Below are 25,035 nucleotides of genomic sequence, written 5' to 3' on the forward strand. Positions count from 1 at the left end.
TTTTATACAATTATCCAGCTTCCATTCTGAGATTTCTGATTACATTTTCTGCAAAAACACAACCTGCAAAGGTCACTGATACACATGGAAAAAGAATAAAGAACATGTGTATGTGTGTGCGTGCATGTTTACATTTGTTTGTGTGTGTGTGCGTGCGTCACATGTTTCCATGTTAACGGTGATCACAGCTTGTGACAGCCTCCCTTGTGTCCACCTGATCGGGTCACTATAGGTCTTTGTGTGTGAAATGTCAGAGCAGTGTTGAATTCAAACACCCCAGCACCCACTACCACCTGACTCGAAGCAGTTTGAAGTACGACATGTAAAAGAATGTGGAAGAGGCGAGAGACGGAAAACTCCTGGTTGACTTCAACATACATTAGTTGACAAAATGCTTATTTAACTAGTCCCCACGTCGTAATTCCCCCAATATAATGCATAGATAATTCCAGGATGAAAAAAAACAAAACAGGACTAAATAAAAGAGAAATTGAAAATCACCAGTGGAAAATCTGTTAGATATTAATCATGGCTGAGCCCTGACAAGCCCTGTCATCCTGTTCTTTGCACCCGCAGTCCAACAACAACACAACCGCCCTGATGAATGAGTGTGTTTCTGCAGGCCGCACAAATTTCCGCACAAATACAGGCATCACGCAGTCAAAGGTCACTGATGTGTTTCTCTGAGGATGACAACCTGCTGCAAAAATGAATCACAGCTAATGCAAAGACGATGGACACTGGAATCCTGCTGCGCACGGACGCAGACGTGCATGTGTGTGTGCGTGAGACGGGGTTAAAAATGTGCCTTCTTCTTCTCTCTGTGAGGGTTTGTTAAGTCCAGGGGCATTTTCATAAACGAGCTGAGTTCATATATTTTCTTGCCACTGTAATATCATTAGGGTGTTTCTACTAGAACATCAACGTCAATAGTCGGAACCAAAGATGGTGATCAATCCTGCAGTCTGGGAAACTCTGTTCCTGGGTAGACCAATGAGGCTTCAACTTTTTTTCTTCTTGTATTGATTAATGTCTCAACTCCCTGCAATTAGAACGAATGTCTGAAAAAACACCTGTTTAAAAAATTTGCCCGAAGCTCCAGACCAAACAAAGTAGGCTTGAAAGTGCCATTACTCTCTTTTTCAGTTTCCTGCTGATATCCCCTCCAGCCTTTGCCCCTGTGTTTTGCTCCTTTGCCATCTTCGATAAAAGGATGACGTTTATAATCTCTCTGATATTTAATCATCCTACCGATAATTCTCGACAGGTAATCACAATCCCTGATCAATGCAAATCACCTCTGATGATGAGTCGCTGTCTGGTGTGACAGCATACATATTCATGTGGCTGGCGAGTTTGGGGTATGTAATCAAGATGTAAATGTGATTCCAGCTCAGTGAGTGTTATCATGTAATTACACGTCTATCCCGAGGAGGGTTGTGCTCGGCGTGGAGCAACCAATAATAGCGGCAGCCAATGGTTGCACTTGTGTGCGAAAGTTTCTGTCAAGCGATGACAACCTGCTGTTCCAAAATCTGCTCCACTTACAATCATCTCACTACTTGCTTTCAGGGATATCGGGCAGCTGCGCATGTCTCTTCCATCCACTGTGTGTCTAATTGTCCACACATAATCAATCCCGTCAGTTTAGAGAATGAACAGAGACGACGTCTTATTGTCACACGATCAAGTAGATGCGATGGAAACACCTCGTACCTGTGATAGTTCTTAAAGTAGTTGACGCTCTGCCGTTTGATTGACTCCTGCAGGACCTCGGACTTGCTGCCGCAGAACTCCTCACCCACCTGCATCAACCTGAGAGAGGGGGTGGACGTGAATAAATGGTGACGGAGACAAAAGTGAATGAAGGAGACAAAGAGGGAAGATGTACAGCAGAGGGATTTGTCCAGACAATAGTTGTATTCTTTATGAATAAATAAAGAAAATAAGAATACAAACAATTACACTATTGCAATAAATAACTGTTCTATATTCTATAGTGTGTGTGGCCTTGACGTTTTCAATAATTAACATGTCTTTGTCACTGACAGCAAAAACAATCTAGATCCATATCACGAGGGCAGGTTTCCTGAGGGCCTGTAGTTAGAAACAACACAGCGGAGGGGGGGCCCTGCTCCACTTAACGGCTTATTACAACAATTATGTGATAACCCCTTGTGTTATTGTATACTCAGCATTGTGAACTCCAAAATAGAGTGAAGCTGAGTAGTAAATTACTAGTAAAGGTAGTTAATATAAAAATAGGCTACTAACAAAGCAAATGGAAAACTTTCTATTGGGCATTGGCAAATATAAACAGTATATATCTGTTTGTGTGCAAATGTTTGTATCATATAAGCTGGTGAATTAGTAAGTGACTGGGCACACGAGTACTGTGAGAAACAAGTAAAGCAAAAAAAAGAGAGAGACTGCACGAACTTGCTGATGACGTCCAGTACCACTATGAAATCATCATATTTGAAGTTAGACATGTCCGTGCCCAGGATGTAGGCCTTCACTTTCAACTGGACATCCTGAGGAGACAGATGAGAGGGACATGGTTGATTTGTGGACGTTTTGATAAAGACAATATATAAGTAAAGGAAAAAAAAGAAGACACTAGACAACTTTGAAAAGATAGACAGACGGAGAAAAGGGGAGGCAGACTACCAACCTGCCAGATCCGTGTCAGACCGTGCTCCAGTTTCTTCTTCACATAGCTGCGGTCCACAACCAACTCGTCAGACTTTGCTGCTGCTGCACCATCTAGAAATATTCAAACAAAACTGATTAGGAGACGGTCTTCTTGTCCATTTCATTTAGCTATTGTTTTGCTATGCTCTTTCTACATGAGACCAATTACCGCATAAACTGACTTCAGAGGACAAAAGAACAGATGCAAATACAAAACCGGACCCAAATAAAAGTCAAACTAGATTGGGAGTCAGTAGAGCACATAGCTCCGCCAAGGACCAAAAGTCTCCTTGCTCCTTAACTCATAAATAATAGTCCCATAAAATGTCTGATTTCTTTTTTAAATCAAGGTCCAAGAATTACAGTCTGGAAGTCAGTGAATATGTACAAGAAGGTCCTTTATTGGATTAGATAAAGTGAAAAATAAATACTGAAGCCACCCCTTTATTTATGTTATGGGTTATTTCGTCCCAACCTTCTTCCAAATTTCGTGAATCAGTTTTTTTGTTTTTGTGTAATCATTCTGACCAACCAACAAAAAAAATTGAAAAAGACTATATAAGGATGCAGTCTAATATGAAATGTGGTGTAGCTGATCATCACATCTGAACAGGTTACTGTCAGTAGTACTTTAGTGTCAGTTGGACCATGCCTGAATCTATGCTGGAGGGATGATGGAGAGAACGACTTACAGTGACCTAGAAATCAGTCGGGCTGGTAAAGACAAATGGCCGTTGAATGAGCTGTTTGATTCCTCAGACAGTCGAACAATGACACCAACATTTTCAGCGAACACGGGTTCCTCCTCCATCATCCTCTCACTATCCCTTTATTTATGTTCTTCTCTCTCACCGATCACTCAGATAGAGTAGCATGTGGTGCACATATTGCAGAGGCTACCGTGTCATCGGAGCTGCTATACTTTCCTTTAGCAGAAAATTGCTTCAATCAATCTCAAGCTGCTCGCCCTGTTTGAAATGGATTTCTGGGGAAAGCCAGAAACTCGGAGCCAGTGAGTCAACGAGCAGGTGGCTGCGAGTCCCACATTAAATCCCATTAATGTGCTGAGAATACAGATAAAGCTGTGCTGATGGATTACCCCACTGGTTGATGTTTATGGTTGTTTTTTTAAGGTTTGTCTCTCTTTTGTTATTGCTCATTATATTCATCAAAAACTAATTTAAAATAAATAAATGTCACAGTTTATATATTAAGTGTAAAATATATAAAAAAAACTATCCTTCCTTGTTAATGTGTCAGTCCAGTAGTAATTCAGTTCACAATATAATAAGAAATAAACTGCAATTTAATAAGCACATATCAAAATACGACTTAAGTCACAGTTTAATGAAAAAAACTGGTAAAAAACTGTTAGGAAATAAGCAGCAAGGAGAACACCCACCAGAGTTCCACTCCCTCTGGATCATAAATGTTGAACCAATCTCATTGTTTCTTGATAGATTACGGAAATCACACACCAATCATGACTATGAAGTTATTTGTGATACACAGCTTAACAAGATGCACATTTGAACAGAGAAGACCCACTGATATACCCCCTCTAAAATGATACAGCCTTAAATTATGAGATTATTTTTGCAATATTAATAGTAATTATAAGGGAACACTACAGTTCTTCTACAGCGTTCTTTCTTCTTTACTTCTGGTAAAAAAAAGTATTCTCCTACGATCGAAAAAGGCAAACTGCCAAATGTGGTAAATCCATCTTCATGTGCTCCAATCACTGGAAGAGGCCCAGATTATTGATGAGAAAGACATTCAGGGGAGAAGAATTTCCAAGACGTCAGGCTTTGGTGTGAGAGCACCGAGGGAAAAAACGTAAATATGTCACTGAGAGAAAACGTGTGAGTCTTGTGTTTGCAATCACACTACCCTTCATTAACTATTAAACCAGATGATGTTGGACAGCGAAAACAAGGGAGACAGGCATGAATCACTCGGGGTGTTTTTCTTATTCTGTAGACGTGAGCTGGTTGAAAAGACCTAAAGCTTTAACAATGCAAACACATAATTTAGCTCAGCTTGACTGGAGTGTCTCTGAGCTGCAGTCCGGACCTGCTGGGAGAACGGCGGGAGGATCTCTTGCCGTGTTCTGGCGCTGGGGGTGTTTTCATAATGACATGCCGGAAAACAGCAAGCAAGTCGTAAAAAAATATATTATTTGACGTACAAACAGGAATATTATAAGGCCCACGCACAGAGATATATCTAATCATATCAATCCGATGACAGAGGGTATGGAGGAAAGACGGAGCAGGGACAGATGAGAAAAGGCTCCTGAAGCAAAATGTTGTGTGACAGGCTGAATCTTAAGACACTAAACCTAGAGATACAAGAATAAAAATGTACATAGTGAAAAGTGAAATTTAAAAAATCTGATAGAAAAGAATGAGTGTCCCAGACGTCTGGAGCTCAGTCTGTGCTGCTTGAGGCTAAAAGACTGCGGCTACATTAGGTGCTACAAGCAAATCTCTGACCCCACTGTCAACACTCAGGTTGCAACATGAGTAGTGTAGGCAACAACGTTTTGAGTGGATCCTTTATTTTTTTGTGATTGTGATTTTGCAACAATAGTATAGGAATGCTGTGCAAAATGTTCACACCTGGACGCCCTCAGAAGATATCCAGACATTTTTCTGGTGGGCCGCCAGCTCCACATGTTCCACAAAGTGTCCAAAGCAACTGACTTGGACATTTTTGTTCTCAAACACAACCCCTCTATAAATTGTTCTGGATTTCGGTTAATTTCTGAAAGCAGCTCCTGTGAAACGGCAGTCCTCCGTCCTGTGCTGACCATAAAAGGTTTTCCTCTTCCACTCTTCCTTTTTGATTAGTCTGCATAAACACCAGCACTTTACCCACTGGGCATGTGTTAATCATATGCTGAAGCATACAATTAGCAGCACAAAGGATCTACTGAGCCTCACTATGGATTCTGACAGGAGACCCAGTCCACCAAATGAGAGGAAAATCCTCAGGGGGGAATTCATGTTAAACTGCAGTGAATTGGACCAGTGGGTTTCCCCTCATAGAGAGAGATTACACCATCCCTTTCATTGTCTATCGATCTTTATCATCTGCATTCCTTGCAAATCAAATTACTAATCTGGCACTATTTTCTATATCAAGAAGTACATCTTAAAGGCAGAATACAAGCTCTGTTGCCATCTCCAGCAGTTGGACACCTCCATTAAAACGTAATCAAGTCATAAACCCTGTCATGAATTATATTGCAAACTATTTAACGCCACATATTGACTTGAGATGGCCAAGTGTCTTATCTCTTGGGTAACGAAAAAAATAATAAACATTATTATTATAATAAAATAACAGCCGTTTTGACCACTAGACCAGTGAGTTTATTGGTGAACACGAAGATAACAATTTCCCAACATGCTGGCGTGCAAGAATACATCTGCAGAGAGCTATTAGGGATGTTTATCTTCTCCTGCCACCAAATGATTGCGATCATCCCACTCAGAATGAACAGTGGATGCGACAGTGATACATGATATGAAGTATTTTTTAAAATTCACCTCAGATTCTCTTTTTACGTAATGCATTTTAAATGCACAGACACGACTAGTCATGGTTTTTAATGATGACATTGGGGCAGTGTTTAATAAAACGTGTATGGGATTTTAATGAATATGCTGGGAGATTTCAACGTCCTCAAGAGTAATAGGTTTGTTACTTGAGTCATTAATCGGGACAGAAGTGAAAACAGTTGTGTCATTCACTAAAAGACAAAAGGACAGACAGGTTGCGAGATGGTGACCCGGCAGCTTTCATAAGTTGGTTTCATTTCCTGAGTACAAGGACAGTAGTGAGAGTGACACAGAGATTACGTGTACCAGTTGCAGGCTTCAATGGAAACGCTGCTCATTCACCTTCAATGCGGTGATGTCATACGTTGCCGAAATGTAATGTAAAGTAAAGTAAGACGGAGTAAACAGTCACGAAAAATGTTAAAGGTCTTGATTCTCAGGTAGGTTCTGGAGTTATGATAAGTGTCTTTTTCTATGATTTCTCAGTGTATATATGGGTGTTAATTGTTTATATACATTGGACATAATAATAATTTTAGAACGTTGATCTACCACTGAATCTAAAAATATGTGCAGAATGTCTCCATGGTCGAATTAGAAAACATTTTAAATATATGAAAAAAAAAACTATTTGAATCATTTGATGATGAGTCCTAACATACGAACAGGTTGGATGAAACCGATTAAAAACTATAATGTATTTTCTCAAAACATGTCAATTAACATTTTTTTCCTTGCTTTTTACATCAACAACTTCATCCTCATTAACTAAAGTTGTTGTCAGAGCAGTTTGTGTCGGTGCGGTCTCCCACCGTTGACCCAGTGAGGGCGGCGACGGCCTCCCCAGGTTAACTACTTGGAAAGCATTTATAATGGTAATTAAAAAGTGCTACTGCAGAGGGAGGAAAAGATAAATAATAGGGAGCCCCCTTTGCCAACCCGTAGGTGGTGGCCGGTATTCGACCCTTGGTGGCATTTTGGGTAACGGAGTTCTTAATGACTCACGACAAACGCCTACAGGAGCCCGAGCTCCCCACTGGTATCAAACTATGACTCATACAACAGAAGCCCGTGCATGATTTAGCATAAATCTGTCAAAGTTTATCCAGAGAACACAACTTTTGGTTTCTGAAATGAGAGCAGATGAAGCAATGAAGGGAAGATTAAGAATTAAAAAAAAATAAAAGTAAAAGAGATTGTCAGTAATAAAGCAGCAATGATGACACTGACAGTTTATAAATTTAAACACTTTCTTTGGAAACCTGCTCTACAAAGTTAGGGGAACACTGATTCTAATCAGAGAGGATTAAACGCATCCCATCTGACATAATGCCGATTTTTAATTTTTTGCGATGTTTTCATCCCTGTCTGTTGTTTGGAATTTGTTTTTTATCTAGCAACATAACAGAAAAACAACCAAACAGATTTCCACAAAACTTGGTGGAAGCATGTAAAATGGGTCTCGGAAGAACCCTTTAAATTTAGGTTCCGATCCGGAGGCGGATCCAACAGTGCGAGGGTGGTTTTTCGAGGCAATTTTTCAACATTTTCTCAGAGATTAATTCATGGATTCATGAAAAAATCTGACATGTTTAGGAAAGAGATAACTATGAGCTGAGTGATTGAAACTGCTGCAGCTTGATTGAATTTAAGGGGACTGTTGGACGTTGGTTGAAGAACTGCATGCACTCTGCTCAGTTCATTCGTGTTTATTCAAGGCTGATTTGGTGCATTCTGAGCATATAAACAGGTGGTTTTATTCATATATAAATATTTTGAAACAATATGAATGTCTGTTGATGATTTGGTTGCTGTAAACGTACATTAAGCTGTATATCTTAGGTCCCACCTGAAAGCCCTTTAACAGAGATGTATTTGAAGGAATGGCAATTTCAGCTACATGTGACCTATAAGCAGGTTGGAAATACTGAGAAATCTATTAGATTAGATGCCATGTTGACTCAGCAGTAGGGAGGTATGCATGAATAAAAAACATAATGAAATGAATCAATCAAAAATAAAACCAATTACATTATGTTCAGTGATAGGCCAGTAAAGCATAGGTTACTCCACATAGCAGGTTCCCCTGGTTTAGTTTGTATATGTTACTAGTAAACATTAATGATGTGTGAAGGCCAATTCTCACCCTGAGCTTTGAAAACTGATGGTTTTCTTTATCATATCAGAGCAGACAGGCTCCACAAATTCCAGTGCTATTTGCATGGTTCATGCCCCCGTATGAACATGTAACAGATACACAACTGGTCATGGTTATTTACCCTCAAATGCTCACACGCACACACACACAGCGACCCCTGCACCTGACGGCCATCAGGGCTGATCCAACATGACGGGGTGTGTGCTTCATCGGCAAATCCATTTTGTCGGCTCGGGATATGACCCCGGCCCGTTTCACCTCCCGAAACAACCTTTGCTTTCATCAAGTGGCCAGATTAATTAGTAAGACGTTACACTGACCGGCTCAATATATCAAGAGGCCACAGCCCTAAATTTAATGGGGATGCTCCTTTTTTTCCTCGTTAATGAGGAGAGGTGTGTGTGTGTGTGTGTATGTGTGTATGTGTGTGACAGCAGAAAGACGGGCAGTGAGTGATCTTCAGAAGGGGAGACGGCTAAGACCCCGATGGCCTCCGGTGTGAGATGGAGGTCACCGTAGCTGCAAAATAAGACAAAGCTATAAGACAAATAAGTCACGAATAAGGCAAAGCTTGTACAGTAAATCACTACTCTGATGGACCCTCCACACACACACACACACACACACACACACACACACACACACACACACACACACACACACACACACACACACACACACACACACACACACACACACACACACACACACACACACACACACACACACACACACACACACACACATTAGAATAAAGACAGAAAGGTGAAAGCCAGGGTCGGGGACACCTTTGCACAAAGGTGACAGCCAATCAAATACTGAGATAATAGATGGGCCTCGTGATAGGAAACGTGGTGTGTGTCCTTTCCCCTGTGAGGAGGGTACTGTCACTGAACATGCAGGACCTCCTTGAAACCTCCTCCACTCATCTAATGAATTCAGTACAGTACGGGAAAATTAAATTAACCATCTTCCAACAGGCTGCAGGAAGACACAAGCTCATATGACGGTGTTTGGCAAGACCAATTACCAAAAACAATGATGGAAGTGAAAAATACACCATGGCCTCCTTTCTTACACCAGTCAGAAATATAACTTGGAGCAGAGCTTACTGCTAAACCACAAAGTATGTATTGCCTTGACAACAGAGCTTCTTGCGACTGATTTTTTCACATCTGGCGGCAGACTGGAGGGGCAGCGACAAACACGAGACGGATCCACACATAAGCTTCAGGTTTTGGACAGATGTGGCGTGCTGTTTTTTATGGACTGTAATTTGGAAGAGTTATCGTCACAAAATGTAGCAAAGGATAACTGAAGGGATAACAACAGGTCGAGCTGACATTGGAAAGTGAAAAAGGTCATTGAAGACACTATAAATTGAATATTATAAATGAGAAAGGACCTATTATCACTTTAATGTCAGCGTTGTCTGTTTGTGTCAAATTATTCATTATTAAAAGCTACAGCCCTGTGTCTGTTACCATGGAAACATAAGAAACTCAAAGTCACACGGACACATTTCCATAAGAAAAAAAAGACATCAATCATGGTTCATCAAATGTGCATATATTTATCTAGGGTCACACTAATCCAACAATGTTAATTCAATAATGTGTACGTATCATTTATATTCATGTAATTAGGACAGGCTGTTTAACCAAATCTAAATGTGATAACGCTGCACAAATTCAACACATACACAACGCTGTGTTATCAGTGCGTTGTACCCTCGAGCAGCAACAGTAAACAGACAATGCACGTCCCTCTGTGCACTTGCAGCTGTTTTCAGGGATTATTCTGCTAGTGACCTGCTCCACGACCCGCACGCTGGAACAGAACTTTACAGCGAGCGCTCCCAAATATGTGCCACTTCAGAATCCGCACCTCGACACCGAGCGCTGCGCTGAAGCACCCGCACAGATTCCATTCCCTCTTCTCTATCCACACAGCGAGGTGAGCTTTAAAGCTGATTATCTCACTGTATATCGAAATCAAACAGCCGGGCGAGAGTGGCACTCAGAGTGTGTGGGGAAAGCTGACCCCATTTTCACCGAGTTATTGTCGACTGAAACTGTGAATAACTTTTTTTTTTTTTTCAGCTCAGGGTATAAGGAGCAGATTTGGCGATTTTATGAGTAAGATTAAATGAAAAACAAGGGAGAGGGAAAATAGGTGAGAAAGAGATTTGGAGAGTGAAAATGAAAAAGAGAAGGAAAGGAAAGTATACAATTGATTTGCACCAGAATTTATTTAAAAGTGGGAGCAGGGGCTACAGAAGCACCCATACAATTTTGGTGCAGATCAGGTTAAAGGTCTGGGATCCTCCCTTGTTAGAGCAAACCCTTTTGAAACATCTAGAGCCAGAGTCGGCCATCTGGAGCCAGCGACATGACATTCTCGGCTGTCAATCATGATGTCTCACACTGTTTTATTTTTTTTCTATCAAATTACTTATTTAAATCACTTACCCCCCAAAAAATTATATTTTAGCAAACAGCATTGTTATAATAACTACCTATATTGTCAGAAACCATCTTTAAGAAAGTTGATTTGACATGTACTTTGGTCCATGTCCCATCCACAAACATGGAGGAGGTGGGGTTTATGACCTCTACTGTGGCCAGTAACTAGGGGGCGAATAAGACAATTTGGCTTCTCTTTGAGGAGCCGTCATGTCGTCTAACTTAAAGTCTGTGTCCTGAATCTGAAGTTGCACCCACATAAAATGCTGCCGAACATAAATGAATCCAGAAAAAGTACCAAGATAATTGGATACGATTCAAGTGTCATACCTGGAGCTGGTGCGGCCTCCTGCTTGTCTTGCTCCTCGTGCCACTGCATGGTGCGGTGGTAGCTCAGCATCACCTCCCACAATGCCTTGCACAGGTCCGTCAGGCAGGGGATGTAGCTGTCCGTGGTGATGTGCTGCCGAATAAGATGGGATGAAAACAAGGGTCACTGCTGTTCTTCTTAAAAAGCCTGACATAATCTGTATGACAGTTTTTCTGTATCATATGTCCCTTACATGTCCTTTTATTCGCCCACAGTAAAAATGGATCATTTCAGAATCATGGACACAGCGCTGGACTACTTTCTCTAAATCGATCAGCTGTCCTCCACATTACATCTAATTAAAGCTCATCATCCAAGGACACTGAGTTGGAAAACATCAATTCTCTGTCATAGGGAAGGCTTTCATCTCATGTAAGACCTAATTAATGTAAGAACAGATTAAAATGAGGACGTTATTAAGCTGCTGCCTCACTAATACACACCATAGATTTAAAAATAGCCCAGATGTGCATATTGGGTGGGCTATTCTGAGCAATCAACGGTCTCATGGAGCTATTTACGCTAGAGAACATTAATACAATGCATGATTGCCATAGTAACAGCATTTGTTCAGAAAACTCATATATGGCTTTTTATATTGCAGTCTAGATGGAGGTGCTTTATTCAATCACTAATAACACAGGCTGCAAAACACACCTGCATCTACCACATGACATCTGATTCTGAGCTGTAAGGAGGACGACCAGCCTGTAAAAATGTTTGTGTGTGTTAAGTTTGAATCTGGCCCAGCTACGAGAAGTGCAGCTGGCACAATACTGGCCACTGCCGCGGTTCAAGGCTCCACAGAACAACTCGTCTTCTCAGCAAGTTCACCGACAAATTAATCACTGCCACATGAGACTGCAGATGAGTGTTTGCCGAACCCTGCTACCTTTCACAAAAAGCATTGTGGATTGCACACCCCTGACCTCGTACACTGGAGGATGCTGGGAGAGAAAGTGGTGCAAGAGTCCAACTGTGCAAAGAACCAACTTGTAATAAACAGATTCTGCGTGTGTATATCCAGAATCGGACCAAAATGCTTCCGCTTTATAATTTATCTGCATTCATATGCTGACAGCTATTAGTAGAGATTAGTCAAAATGTCATCTGGACCTAAAATAGTGTTTGTGTGGAGAAATGTTCAACCCCTGAGATTAAAGTAATGGATTGTAGTCCCACTAGTTCCTGAACTTGAATATCCGCTGTCTAAACGGGAAGCCCTAAAATATTGTCCGTGTCCCTCGGAGGCTAATTTGCTGTCAGATGATCGCTGATGGGCTGTGAGATTGTGCAAACAGTGATGTGAGTTATGTCCCACTCCTCCTTCTGGCTGCTTCCTCTGGCACATCCGACTGAGCCTGAGTGACAAACCGGCGCTTCAAGAGACTCCAGGAGGCGCTGTCGATGACAGAGCTGCTGCCTGAGGCTTCGGAATTGCACAATAGGTTTGGATCCACTATTGTTAAAGATGATTTGGTACATTACAAGTGAAACGATGTTAATTCCATCAGTCACCAAGGAAATTCAGAACAAAATAACAAAGTCTGTTCTCTCCAAGCACCTTCGTTAGCTAGTTACAATCAAACTTAAGAGGTTTATATCTTGCTGCTGCAATGGACATTAATCACTGTTTTCTTTCCTTCTAAGAATGTTTCTGTAATCACAAGAATTCAACAACAAAACAACAAACTGTGGTGAATACAAGATTTGACTGATTATACAGCTGGTGGATTCTCTTCAGTTACGGGTAGAGGCAGGGCCGTGGCATGGATGGCAACCGCAGGATGTGCAGTCTGGTGGGCGGAGTGTTTCAGACGTGTGTGTTGACTGAGGGAAGATTGCATTACCTAAGAATGGCAGCGAGTAGAAGCACCATTAAAGCCATCAACCCCACAAACCTCAGCAAGAAACACCACAACCGAGCCGCTGGAACACACTAAGAAAAATCACCTTTATTTCCCTCTCAGTTGGTTCAAAATGTTTCGACACAACTTACTGTGTTCAGACCTAAGAAGACAACTTAGACGTTACTGTGTAGAGTTCGAATATATAGGGATCCTTTGTACATGGATATTAAAAATTTATTTTTATAACAAAATGAATCAAAGACATCAAATAAATCAAATCAAGTTTAACTCAAGACACCAGGGACATAATCTTGATGATTCGTCGCGGTGCATCATCAGGTTTATCTTTCAGCCAAAGTACAGAAACCTAGTCAGGTATGAATGGCCTTAGTTTAGTAAATCTACCAGTGCCAAAGGTCCAACCTCTAGCATGACAGAACTGTGTGGTCGTTATAATTTCCGTGTCCACATGCAGATAATAATTAACCCGTGAAGTTTACACAAGCTCCAACCTGAAAAGAGCTAAACATAGCTGAGGTAAATACGGGCTCCAGCACTGCATAGGTCAGAAAGGTAAGTTAATGAACCGGTTCTGACAACACCAGGCTTACATTCGACATTCCCTGTTCTCCACCATCCAACCATATCACAGCCGCATGTTGCCAGGCAACTGGGGTGAGGGGAGATAATGCGGGGGGGTAAAAAAGTGTGTGTGTGTGTGTGGGTAAAGATCTTAAGTAGGTTTGACGAGAGGTTACCTCAGGTACACCAACACAGACCTGTCTAATGTGTGTGTAAGTATGCTAGCATACGTTAAATGCTACAACTGCCATAACTGGGTGCAAGGTCAAACCTGCAAACCTTTTTCTTTTTTACTATAAACAACCATCAACCAACCAAGTCTTTCTCCACCAGTACAGTGATGGCAGCTTGCAGGTGGCAAGTTCAGGGTCTGTTGAACTACAGCCATTTGCTTTACTGATTATAGTTAAAGATCATTTTATACATAACATAGAGCAAGTGTCAGTGGGTTCTGAGTCGACAAAGCGCTGAGTGCATTTTTTTCAGTTGTGTGTGGGCGTGAGGAGAAGTGTGCATGAGACAAATGTCCCACGTAAAAGAGATGAGTAAGAAACTGCAGGCACTCTTCATTTAGCTGATTCACTTTCTCTCAGAACAGACAGTCACACCCCTACCTCCTTTAACAAAAGCATAAATACACAGATTAACCTGCAAGAGACCCAAAAACTCAGCCACCAAACTATTATCCAGCTGTGCCAGCAAAGTACAGAACACTCTGCTGAAGAGGGATTTCTCTCCTAGTCTGACACATGCACTCACACCATTCGGTGAAATAGTGAAAATAGTGTGAAAACATGAATCAGTTTTTGCAGATATTTTACACCACAGATTTCACGAAAAAAATATTATCAGTTATCTAATTATTCTTCTGGAGTGAAAAAAATACTGTTTCGCAAGAGTATAGAGTAATACAAAAAAACTAAAGATGAGGCTGTGATACTCCACAGCCTCAGTAAATGCTCCATCCTTCAGATACACCGCGGCACTAAAGGTCAGCCTATATCAAAATAATGGACAATGGCGAGTGGGATGGAGCAGTGTGGGTTACTGATGAGCAGCTGTTAGATATCATTATCAGGGTGATTTTGCTCCTATCACCACAGCTAATGGCTTTTGACAACATTGTAAAAAAATCAGAACTAAAAAGGTTAAGTCCCACTGACAGTTTTCTACAGACAACAAAGTTTATCACGACCCAATTAAATGAATTTGTGAAGTGTCGGCCGGCAGCACAGTGTTCGGTCGCGGTCACTTCCTCTCCCGCGATTCTGGGAGCAAACTCTCCTCTTTTTCCACGAGGAGAGAAATCAGACGGACCAGGGGATTGATACGGAGAGCGGCTCGCCAATAATGATGAGGTGTTGATGTAAAATTAATAAGACCCCTTCACAATCCGCACTGACCTTTCCGAGTGTTCCCTACACTCTTGAATTTTAAGTCGCGTAACTAAGAGGCAAGTTCATAGGGTTTAAAAGTGTCTCTAAAATTAGCATAACCTTTATTTATCAGGGGGGAACAACAACCCAGAAAGTTTGCTCTTCTCCGCAAACACAGTTTAGCGCCCCAGCGCTTTAACACATCGTCTGCCGCTGCCCCCGGAGCAGGTGAGGGGTTCTAGATAGAGCTCACATCAACACGATTTGTGGAGAGAGCAGAGAGCATCGCCGTGCTGATTTCCCCAGCTGGCCCACTGACGCACAACCGAAATTTGTCACAGGTACATTTTTTTAACACAACACAGGGAGACCTCGGAAACAAATCCGTGATGCATGCTGCAAAAATCACAACCAACCGCAGAGAGGGGAAAGTGGAGGATGATTCAAACCCTCAGGAATCACAGGAAGTACTTTTCAAGCTCATCTCCATATTTTTAGCAGCTCCTCAAATCCACTCCAGTCCAGCGTATGTACCACATAAGCTACAAAGACATTTACATCACGTTGGTACTTCAGAGAGCTCTCATAGTGGCAATTTAAAGGGAGGCACATGAAGAAAAAATAACCACAACACTTGATCTCCACATAAAAGATACAGATCCACTGCATGTGGGTGTTCTGACTGGTACAACTTTCATATGTGTGTGTTTGCGTGCATGTGTTGTGCGTTTTGTCCCATCAATCTCCATCATCTGCCAAGAGTTGCACGACATAATCCATCTATCTTAAGTATGTGCGAGTGTTTGTACAAGATGTTTGAATTTGTGGTACGAATGGGTTCATCCAGGCAACAAGTTGGGCTGACAGCGGATCCATCAACCACACGCAAACATTAGGATGCGTCTGTCACTGATGCACAGATGCATGCACGGAGTAATTCAGAGGATCTATGGGACAGATTTCCACTTCGCTACCTTAGATAATTACTCAGACTACAGAGAGACAGCTTTCGTTTAAGATTCTCCATCACAATTTGCTACTATGGACTGCAACAGCTGCTGGGACTCTTTGGACAGAACTTTTGCAAACATTGTTTTTAAAAACCTTTTTTGATCGGGTTGTTTGATAAAGTTCCTAATTGTTGGTCTTTGGCTTTGTTTGCACAGTCACAGTCGTTGTAAACATTAATTTCTATGTGAAGGAACAGCAATAATTCTATAATATATATAGTGCTGTCAGACTCCTTTATTATTGTGACTCAAATATTATTTATATACCACAGAAATATAAATAAAGAATTACACAATACTGGCATGAATAGCTTGACACCTATAGCTTTGGTCATAAGCTTTCAAGAGCAAACTGATTTCACTGTCAAGACTCCTGTAGGGCAATATGTTCTGTAGGTGCCACTGTTTGGACTCATTTATAGCCACACTGTGCTCTGCAGTAAATTGCTGTGTGGACAAATCTTCTATAAAGTAGCAAGTTGGAAAGAATCAGCATTTCCTACAAGACTAACTTTCTACTGGGGTAGAACAACATGCATAAAAAGAAAAAGGCACAGGGGGGGGAGACGGGATGAGGAATGAAGTGAGGGTATGTACTGTAGCATAAAGGTGAGAGGTAAAGAGCAGGGCACTGTGGATATGAGCACAGCAGGCAATGTCCCTGTTAAAAGCACTGAGGTCACAACAGTCAGGGAAATGTATAACTGAGGGTAGGGAGGGAAAAAACTATACAACAGCTGACATATAAGGAGAGAGTGTAAAATAACCTTTACCTGTAATTCTATATACACTTCCACACTGTGGGTCAGATTGTAACACAGTCACTGAGGAAGGACAATCCACTCCCAGCAAGTCCGTGATGAGTGGACCAAGTTATGGCTCATATGCAAATCTGATTTATATAATACCTCTGGCAGGAGCTACAATCCAGTTCTCACTTTCCTTTGTCGCAATCACGCTCTCCACTGCTCATGCACTCGCCAGACATTACTAGAAAGTCCCAAACATATTTTTTGGTTCCCAAGAGGAAAAAAACGTGACTGCGTCCAGAGTGACAGGGAAATGTAAACAGACGACAGCGTGGAGCGGTTTGTGCTTCTTTCCCAGAGAATGTACCGTGTGGTCGTAGTCATCACTGGGGTGACAATGCACGACATGTAATGTGCAAAACCTTCATCCCTGTGATAAATCAAAAGCCTAATTATTAAAATATATTGGGGTTTTTTCGGCAAATGCTCAGTTGTGGTCAAAAATACTTGTCCTTATACATCAATATGAAGGTGGTGAATTTTGTGGTTTTCACTGCACTGACTAAAGAAGGGTTTCGTCTTCACACTGGAATCCATCCAAGTGTGAAGTGAATCTTTTCTGGAAGACACAAACACACACACACATACACACACACACACACACACACACACTCATCTCCTCACCGTGCACAGGTCCTTGTACTGCATCTTCTGGAACTTGGTGTCAGCGTTGCCAGCACACAGCTCCACGTATCCCAGCACCACTTGGAACACAGTGTTGTGGATGGCCTGGGTGAAGTGCATGTGCAGCTGGTCCATAGCGGTCTGCAGAGAGAGAGAGAGAGAGAGAGAGCCAAACATACTGTTGTGAAAACCATTACATCAAGATGTCACTGCCATCAGCCAACGAGGATCTGTGGAAAAGGGAACCAGCAGGGAAATTGCAAATCAGACGTCTCCGAGACACACACTGTGCACTTGGTATTTTTGAATTACACGCAGACATATTTTGTTAGCTACACAAGATGGGATGATTGGAAACGAGAATAGCTGTTTGCCCTGGGAACTGCAGAGTTCACATCCAAGGAAAAGGTTTCCATGATTCACATCACAGCTCAGTTCGATGTGGAAACTGTCACTAATGAGGTAATGAGGACAAGGCAGAAATGTCACAGTGATAAGAGTGACATGTATGTTTTTTTTGGTGTGCTGCGACGAATGAGAATGTGTCAAGCTGAGTGTAAGCAACGGATTATTGAGAAATTAATTAATGGTAATGTCTTTTAAGACCTTTTTAATACCACTTGAATTAAAATGTAAGCGCAAACTTGTGATGGAAATACACAACTAAAGTGACAATACACTTGTCCCAAATAAACAAATTTATGACCGCTAGACATTGTGTTCACCCGTTATTTTCTCTCTCTCTCTTTATTGAGGACCAAAACAATAAGCTGAAAGAGGCTAAAATTCAACTGACAGAAACCAACTCCTTACCAAAAAGGACCCTCATCACGTAACACGTTGCCGTTTTACCCATAACAACTCTGATAAGAGCAGCCTAAAATATTCCAACTTATCAAAAGCATGACCGACTTTCTTCCATCTCTACAGTAGGAATTTAAATGATTCTAACTTTTTTATAAATCATTAAAAATCTGGGATTTCCGTAACCTCAAGAATTGCTCTTAACCACCATTTCCCCAAAAAACATCCACAGTACAATCTTGCTCCACTCACTGTGCTCTGTGTGTGTTCCCAACTTGATTCTGTTATCACTTATTCTCTTTTAAAGTCAAGTTGCATTTACCATCACTTCTGTTTTGCAGCTCCCACCCACAGTCTTGCTTTGGGGACGCTGGTGAATTGAGGACAGTATTAAGAAAAGCCCTGCAGGTAATGGATGTTGTATTGCAATTAGATTTTCTCACTAAAAGCTCAAACTCATGCCCCCCCACCCCCATCTATACTGCCAAAAAGGCAAATAAAAAAATGTTTCTCTCCTTTCTGAGAGTTTCACTAAACCTGTCCAAAAAACACCATGAAAACCCCAAAGTAGACAAGAATAAGAGGTAATAATGGCTACTCTAATAATATCAATAATAGTTCATATTTATAATATAAATGATTTAAGTAATGTGTCCAGCTGATTAGGATATAAGCAGGTAATAAGTCTATACTAGTGCTGATATTTTTAACAGATACTTCGCCGTATTTTTTGTAAAAAGTTCCATCCAGAAGCTCAGTAAACTAAGTTCTACACTTCCTAACCCGAAGGCTTTTGTAAGAATCACCATTTGAGTGACTCAAAAGGCAGTTTACGTGTGGATGAAAGGCTCAAATGCAAGAAAAAGGTTTGTTTTGCTAAATGTACGAATTAGTGTGGACAGGGTGTGCGGGGCTAGAGACCATTGAGGAGAAAAATAAAAACCAATTATCCGAGTTGGAATGATTCTGGGGTTGCTGATTACGCCTTGGATGACACAGTTCATTCAAGTATCCATTTGTGTGTGTGTGCATGGCACCAAAGACAAGCTGCAGTGAAAGCTACGATAAAGAGACAGAACTTGGCTAAATGAGGGAAACACAGATGCACAGCGAACAGAAAAGAACAAAAAAAGAGAGAGTAAGATGAGAGGAAAAACAAAGCACTTAAGGGGCGATGGCAACAGCCGGGCAGCAACAGCTCCCTCTTTCGCGTTTGAGTCTGAAAATGCTCATTATCACAGCAATAACAAAAACATTATGCCTTTCAGTAAGCTTGATGATTCTCCACGTCAAGGTTAATGTCGAGAGGCACATGGCGCATTATTTACCATCAATGCTGGCTGTGAAGTTGTGGACGAGTATAACGTACACTGTTGACTGTTGTGCGGTTGCCAGGATGTGAACAAGGGCAGTGACACGTTGATTTAACAAGTTAACGACTACATCTTGATTTGCCGTTTCCACTATAACCACAGTTTTTTTACGGCAGGAGAGAAACCGCCTTAAATAAGAGAAAGTCAAACAACAGGACATACGCAGCGAGTGAAGACAACAAGCAGACCCATCACATTCTGTTGTGTTAAGTCGTTCGCCGTGACCCCGGAGCCGAGTCAAACCACTGACCTGTGTCTTGCCCAGGAGCGTGTAGGCCAGCTGGACCTTGGTGTAGTGGGAAACATCAAAGTGCTTACACGTCTTCGACAGGGCGACATCAAGCTGCTCCTGGAGACAGAAACAGGAAGATGACAGAGGGAGGAAATAAGAGAGAGGGATTATTAACGTTAAGACCAGGGATTTATACACATATGTATAGCTACCACACAAGGCCAAGGGAAGGGAATTGAGTGTGTGGTGTGTGCGTGTGTGCGTGTGTGTGTGTGTGTGTGTGTGTGTGTTTTACAAAGGTCGGAGAGAGGTAAGAAAGACAGGTTTGTAGGAGTTAGGAAGTAGAAGGATATGTGAAAACCTTGACACATTAATCTGAGCTCAGAGAGCAAAGCGCTGACAAAGGCCAAGTGATCAAACATCTTGAATCAGTGAGTGATTTCTCACGCCTGCACATAAGCATAATGAAGACAATGATGACGGCGGATGTGACAAACTACATAGCAACTAGTCAGTGATGTAATGTAGAGGCAGATTCAGGAATTTTCCTTTTAAACATTGTATTTTTCAATGTTTTTACCAATTTCCTAGGAAGTAATTCATGGATCGTAATGAAAAAAATCTGAAATGTTTAGGGATCTGATATCGATGAGTATTTGGTGCAGCTTGATTGAATTTAAGGGGACTGCTGGGCCATGGCAGAGGTATGAGCTCTTACTTGAGAGCTATTTCAGTATTATAATGAGAGTATGGGATTTTAATGGTACTCAGGTTAATATCAGAATATTGTATTTCTTCTTTGGCATGTATATATCTATCCCCCTGTATCTCTGTTTATTCGTGTGTGTGTGTGCGTGTGCGTGCGTGCGTGCGTGCGTGCGTGCGTGCGTGTGTGTGGTGTGTGTTTAATGTTATCGACAGCAGTTTGAAATAAGGGGATGTCACTCACAAAGCGTAACAACAAAAGATGTTTTTTTAGCTTTTTCAGACCGGAGCCGACAGGTAAACAAACAACCGTCTTGGTGCACGGCTACGAATGTGTACGCACGTGCACGCCTACAAAACTGTAAGTAATTAATCTACTCAAGCACCGCAGCAGCCATGCAGAGAAAATTGCTTTGCATACCATTTATCACACGCAAGTATTGGAGCACAGCTAGAGATTGAGCAGATATAATTTACTGTGCTCGCAGATAATGGAATTAGAGAGTAGCACAGACCTCTATTTGCTCCAGGGTGTCTTGTAGTTTGGAATTCAATTCACTGTGGGGAGAAAAAGTCGATTATTAAGGATTAGTTGATCAGCTTTGGACCAGAATGTGCTCTATCAACTGTAGTTATATTCAACATGAATTAAGGCCTGTCAGAAACTTGTATTTTCTTTACATTGTGGCCAAATAGATCTTCTCAAAAAGACATTTGTGAAAAAAACTATATTGCTGAGTGTCGAATTCATCTTAAACTTTAAAGAAAACTTAAAAAATGATTTACACTTAAAATACTATTATGTTGGAGTATGAACCAGATATTTAATATATCACAGCAGAAATACATTAAAATTAAGTATACATAGTTGCATCATTATTTAAATAATGTTACCATATGTGCAGACAATATTAACATCAAGTATTAAAAATGTTAAATATCATGGTTATTGTCAATTCCAGTCAATAACGCGAGATACTAATGAGTTTAAAAGTAATCAGACGATAACACACACCATTCTGCTTCATCATACAAACAATACAACAAGAGATGAGAAAATAAAATGTTTCCTGACGATTTCTCTGAGAACACAATTATTTTTGGTCTCGACTCTTGTTCTATTTCAATGTCTGCAGTGGAATCTGGTGTTAGCCTGAATGGGTGTATGTGTATGTGTGTCTGTGCATGTACCACGCTAGTCAAGACACAAAACGCCTACGCATCCTCAAGGCGTCCTCAGATTCTGCCTCATCCTGGGAAAATGCTTTCAACTCCAGAGTTGAGAAGCAGCAGCAGAAATCACGACTGCTCGGCTCATCCCCAAGACGCCGATTCTATTCCCCCGTTACTCCCCCTGCACTGCGCCCATTCATAATCATGCCCTGTCCCCCAGTTTCTGGGGGTCTTTTTCAGGTCAGCCTAATCTTATGTTGTGCCTTGTGAGACTGCATGTCGCCCAAGGGAGAGAGTGTCCTTAACGAATTGCTAATTAAGCATCTTCGCTGCAGTTGGGGACAGAGAGTGCGGAGGAGGAGGAGGAGGAGGAGGGAGGAACTGAGAGGAGACTGAAGAGTGAGTCCCACAGGTCATTTGGAAAGCAGGTAACAAAATGAGCACGCCATCTCAAAACTCGATGCACTCTCACCCGGCTTTTATCTGCTTGCACGAGTGTTTAGGAGTGTGACACAGAGGAAAGTGAAGGAATCAACGCAGTCACCAGTGAACATTGACCAGTTTCCGCCATAGATTAAACAGTAAATAAATACAGTAGACGCAACCACTCGAGTCCTCCTGCGACTGCCGTGGGTTCGCGACCCGGCCTTTTGCTGCGTGTCATCCCCCAGTATAGTGATAGTGGGGTGAAGTCCCGGCCATACACATGCCTGACCAATCGCAAATCAGCCTCGGCTATCAATCGTTATGTTTCACATCGACTAACATTAGTGTGTTAAGAACTAATTTAAATGACAGAAATATGTTGTTGTTGCCGTCATGTCATGTGTCTTTATAGGTTCGGTCTCCGGAGCAATAACCACAACACTGATGTCCAGAAATCAAGGTGATACAAAACGCACATGTTACATGTTGCTTAGTTTAACTGAATTTGAATAAGCAGGTATTTGCCGTAGCAATGATAACACCAGAAACTCCCTGCTACAAGATCAGCACAGCACGTCATTGCCAGTATCCTCAATGGAAAGTACGACCTACAGCCAAGACAAAGACAACACAACGAAGTGAGAGGGCTGGCACCGCTACAGAGATGTGAAATGATCAATGTCAGATCCTGGTTTCCTCAGAAATACATCTCAATGTCCATATGCAAGGCCCAGGAGAGGCCGAACAAAGGCTCACAGTTCTTGCAGCCAGACCGTAGAGATACTGCCGAGGAGCAGAGGCCAACAGGATAAATGCCCTGTTCATCAGAGAATGTTCTAGTGAACTCCCACACAGCAGAGTGGTGAAGTAAGAGGAGGCAAAACCACAAACTGAACAGTTTTGGAAAAGCACATTAGAGGGAATATATCATCCCACAAAACCAGCGCTCAGAGACGAACACACCTGAGAGCAAAGTGGACCAACCACAGTTTCCCAGAACAGAAACCTATCACTATCACCACATGGCCGACTCCCAACAACACAGGGCCGAACCTGGAACAGCTTGGGTAGTAGTGAAATATGTGTAACTGCTTTCTTGCCAAGAACTACAGTGGATGAGATGACTGACACAACTCTAATGTCTGTAGGTTACATGTGAAGCTACGGGCGGCAGTCGGTTAACTTTGCTTAGACTACAAGCAGGGAAAAACCGAAATCTTTTCAAAGTTGAAAAGATTTCAAGCACATCTGAGAATCTTGATGTTGAGAGGTCAAGTGAAATCCAACAGCCCAGGTGACCTGCTGTTATTGTGTCCACATGCTGTATATATTACCTAAAGACACTGTCCTGACTCCAGTGTGAGTACAGCTGCAGCGCCCCCCCGCACACTGACACTCTTCCGTGATCAGATAGAATGCATAAATAACAGATGAGGAGGAAAAACTTAATTAACAATCTGTTCCCCTCAGGGAACAAGAGGATTTGAAATAGAGTTAGGTGGAAATCGCGGAGGTTATTTTGCATCGCATTTTCAATTATCACAGGCAATAGGTGTCCACAGGGCCCGGAGGCGAGTCTCTCAGCAGTGACTTGCTGACTTGCTAAAGAATCATTGTGGGGTTCGCTTCAAGGGTCAGCCGGATGCAAAGATATTGCAAGACGACCATTTTTGCTGTAGCCGTGTTGCAAGGAGGAGAGGCAATAAAGTTGCAGGGGAAGGGCTTTAAAGAGTGAAATGCAGTCAGGAGGGTCAACAGCAACCACAATTATGCAAGTGAGGAATCTGGGGGAGTCAGCAGGAATAAGACTGTGAAAAAATAATCGTATCAGTGGAAGGAATTTTTTTCATTTTTTGTTTTCCTCAAGTGCAGAATGTAACACAGATCTCTGGTATCTCTAGATAAGTTGGGTGGGTGCAAGTTTAGAGCTGTGGATCCCATGCTGACCTGGGCAGTGACACTATAACCGATATTTGGCTAAATAAATAAAATCATAAAAAAATGTTTTATTTGTCTATTTGTTCGTTTGTTTTCTGGATGAGCCTCCGTGTAAAACTCGGATAGGGTCCAAGGACCTCGAGTCCGTTTCACATGACAATGCACATCTGCTGCCTGCTTGATGCCAAACTCCATTGAGATTTACACCAGATGTGAAAACAAACAGCTCGAAACAATTGATAAAAATAAAATATTTCAGCTAATTTCACCGTAGACAAGTTTTGCTGTGTGTGATACTGGCTGTCTCATGGTAGTTAAAGCCTTGAGGAACCTTTCCTCTGTTTCACAGTTCCACCTTTAAAAAACCACAACATTCCTCAAGCATGTTCACATTTGTGCGGGTTCATCTCTCCTGGCGGAGCACTGTTGGTAAACGTCAATGAGATGATGAAACCCATCATGCAAGATTAAAAAAATCATCTTTCAGTTAGGATGTAGTGAATCGCCCAGATGTTGAATCGCCTGTTGTCCATTAAAACTCACTACAAAAGTGTCAGGTTGGGCAATAATTGGACGGATATTGTGCAGTCTGACTCAGTTATTAATTTCAGGCAGACCACTGCACAGTTTTTATTAAAAATGTGGAAACTCACTAATAGGACAAACTGTCTGTTATTCTGAATACTCAATCCAGTAACCTGTGAAAAAATCCAATTAAATACTAACATTTCATAAGGTGATTAAGTCTGAATCAAAATACCCCATAATATTTGCTGCTCATCACAAGAAGAAGTTACGCGTCAAATACACAAAGATGAAAATGTTATATACACAATATTCAATACCACTTGATCTTGGACCTGAACAAATTTCCTTG

The 25,035-nt window shown here is 41.6% G+C and overlaps 1 protein-coding gene across 1 annotated transcript in view; it reads right to left on the reverse strand.

Annotated features, from left to right (window-relative positions):
• Positions 1–25,035, reverse strand: part of vps50 (VPS50 EARP/GARPII complex subunit) — a 99,105-nt gene that overhangs the window by 39,639 nt on the left and 34,431 nt on the right. The window contains exons 10-16 of the mRNA XM_061092584.1: positions 21,137–21,179; positions 19,935–20,033; positions 17,508–17,648; positions 11,217–11,349; positions 2,675–2,766; positions 2,440–2,534; positions 1,717–1,815 (exon numbers count right to left, since the gene is read on the reverse strand). Coding sequence (XP_060948567.1) covers positions 1,717–1,815; positions 2,440–2,534; positions 2,675–2,766; positions 11,217–11,349; positions 17,508–17,648; positions 19,935–20,033; positions 21,137–21,179 — 702 coding nt within the window. The remainder of the gene's footprint in view (positions 1–1,716; positions 1,816–2,439; positions 2,535–2,674; positions 2,767–11,216; positions 11,350–17,507; positions 17,649–19,934; positions 20,034–21,136; positions 21,180–25,035) is intronic.

The sequence above is a fragment of the Limanda limanda genome, chromosome 19 (genome assembly GCF_963576545.1).
Source record: "Limanda limanda chromosome 19, fLimLim1.1, whole genome shotgun sequence".
In the NCBI taxonomy this organism is placed as follows: domain Eukaryota; kingdom Metazoa; phylum Chordata; class Actinopteri; order Pleuronectiformes; family Pleuronectidae; genus Limanda; species Limanda limanda.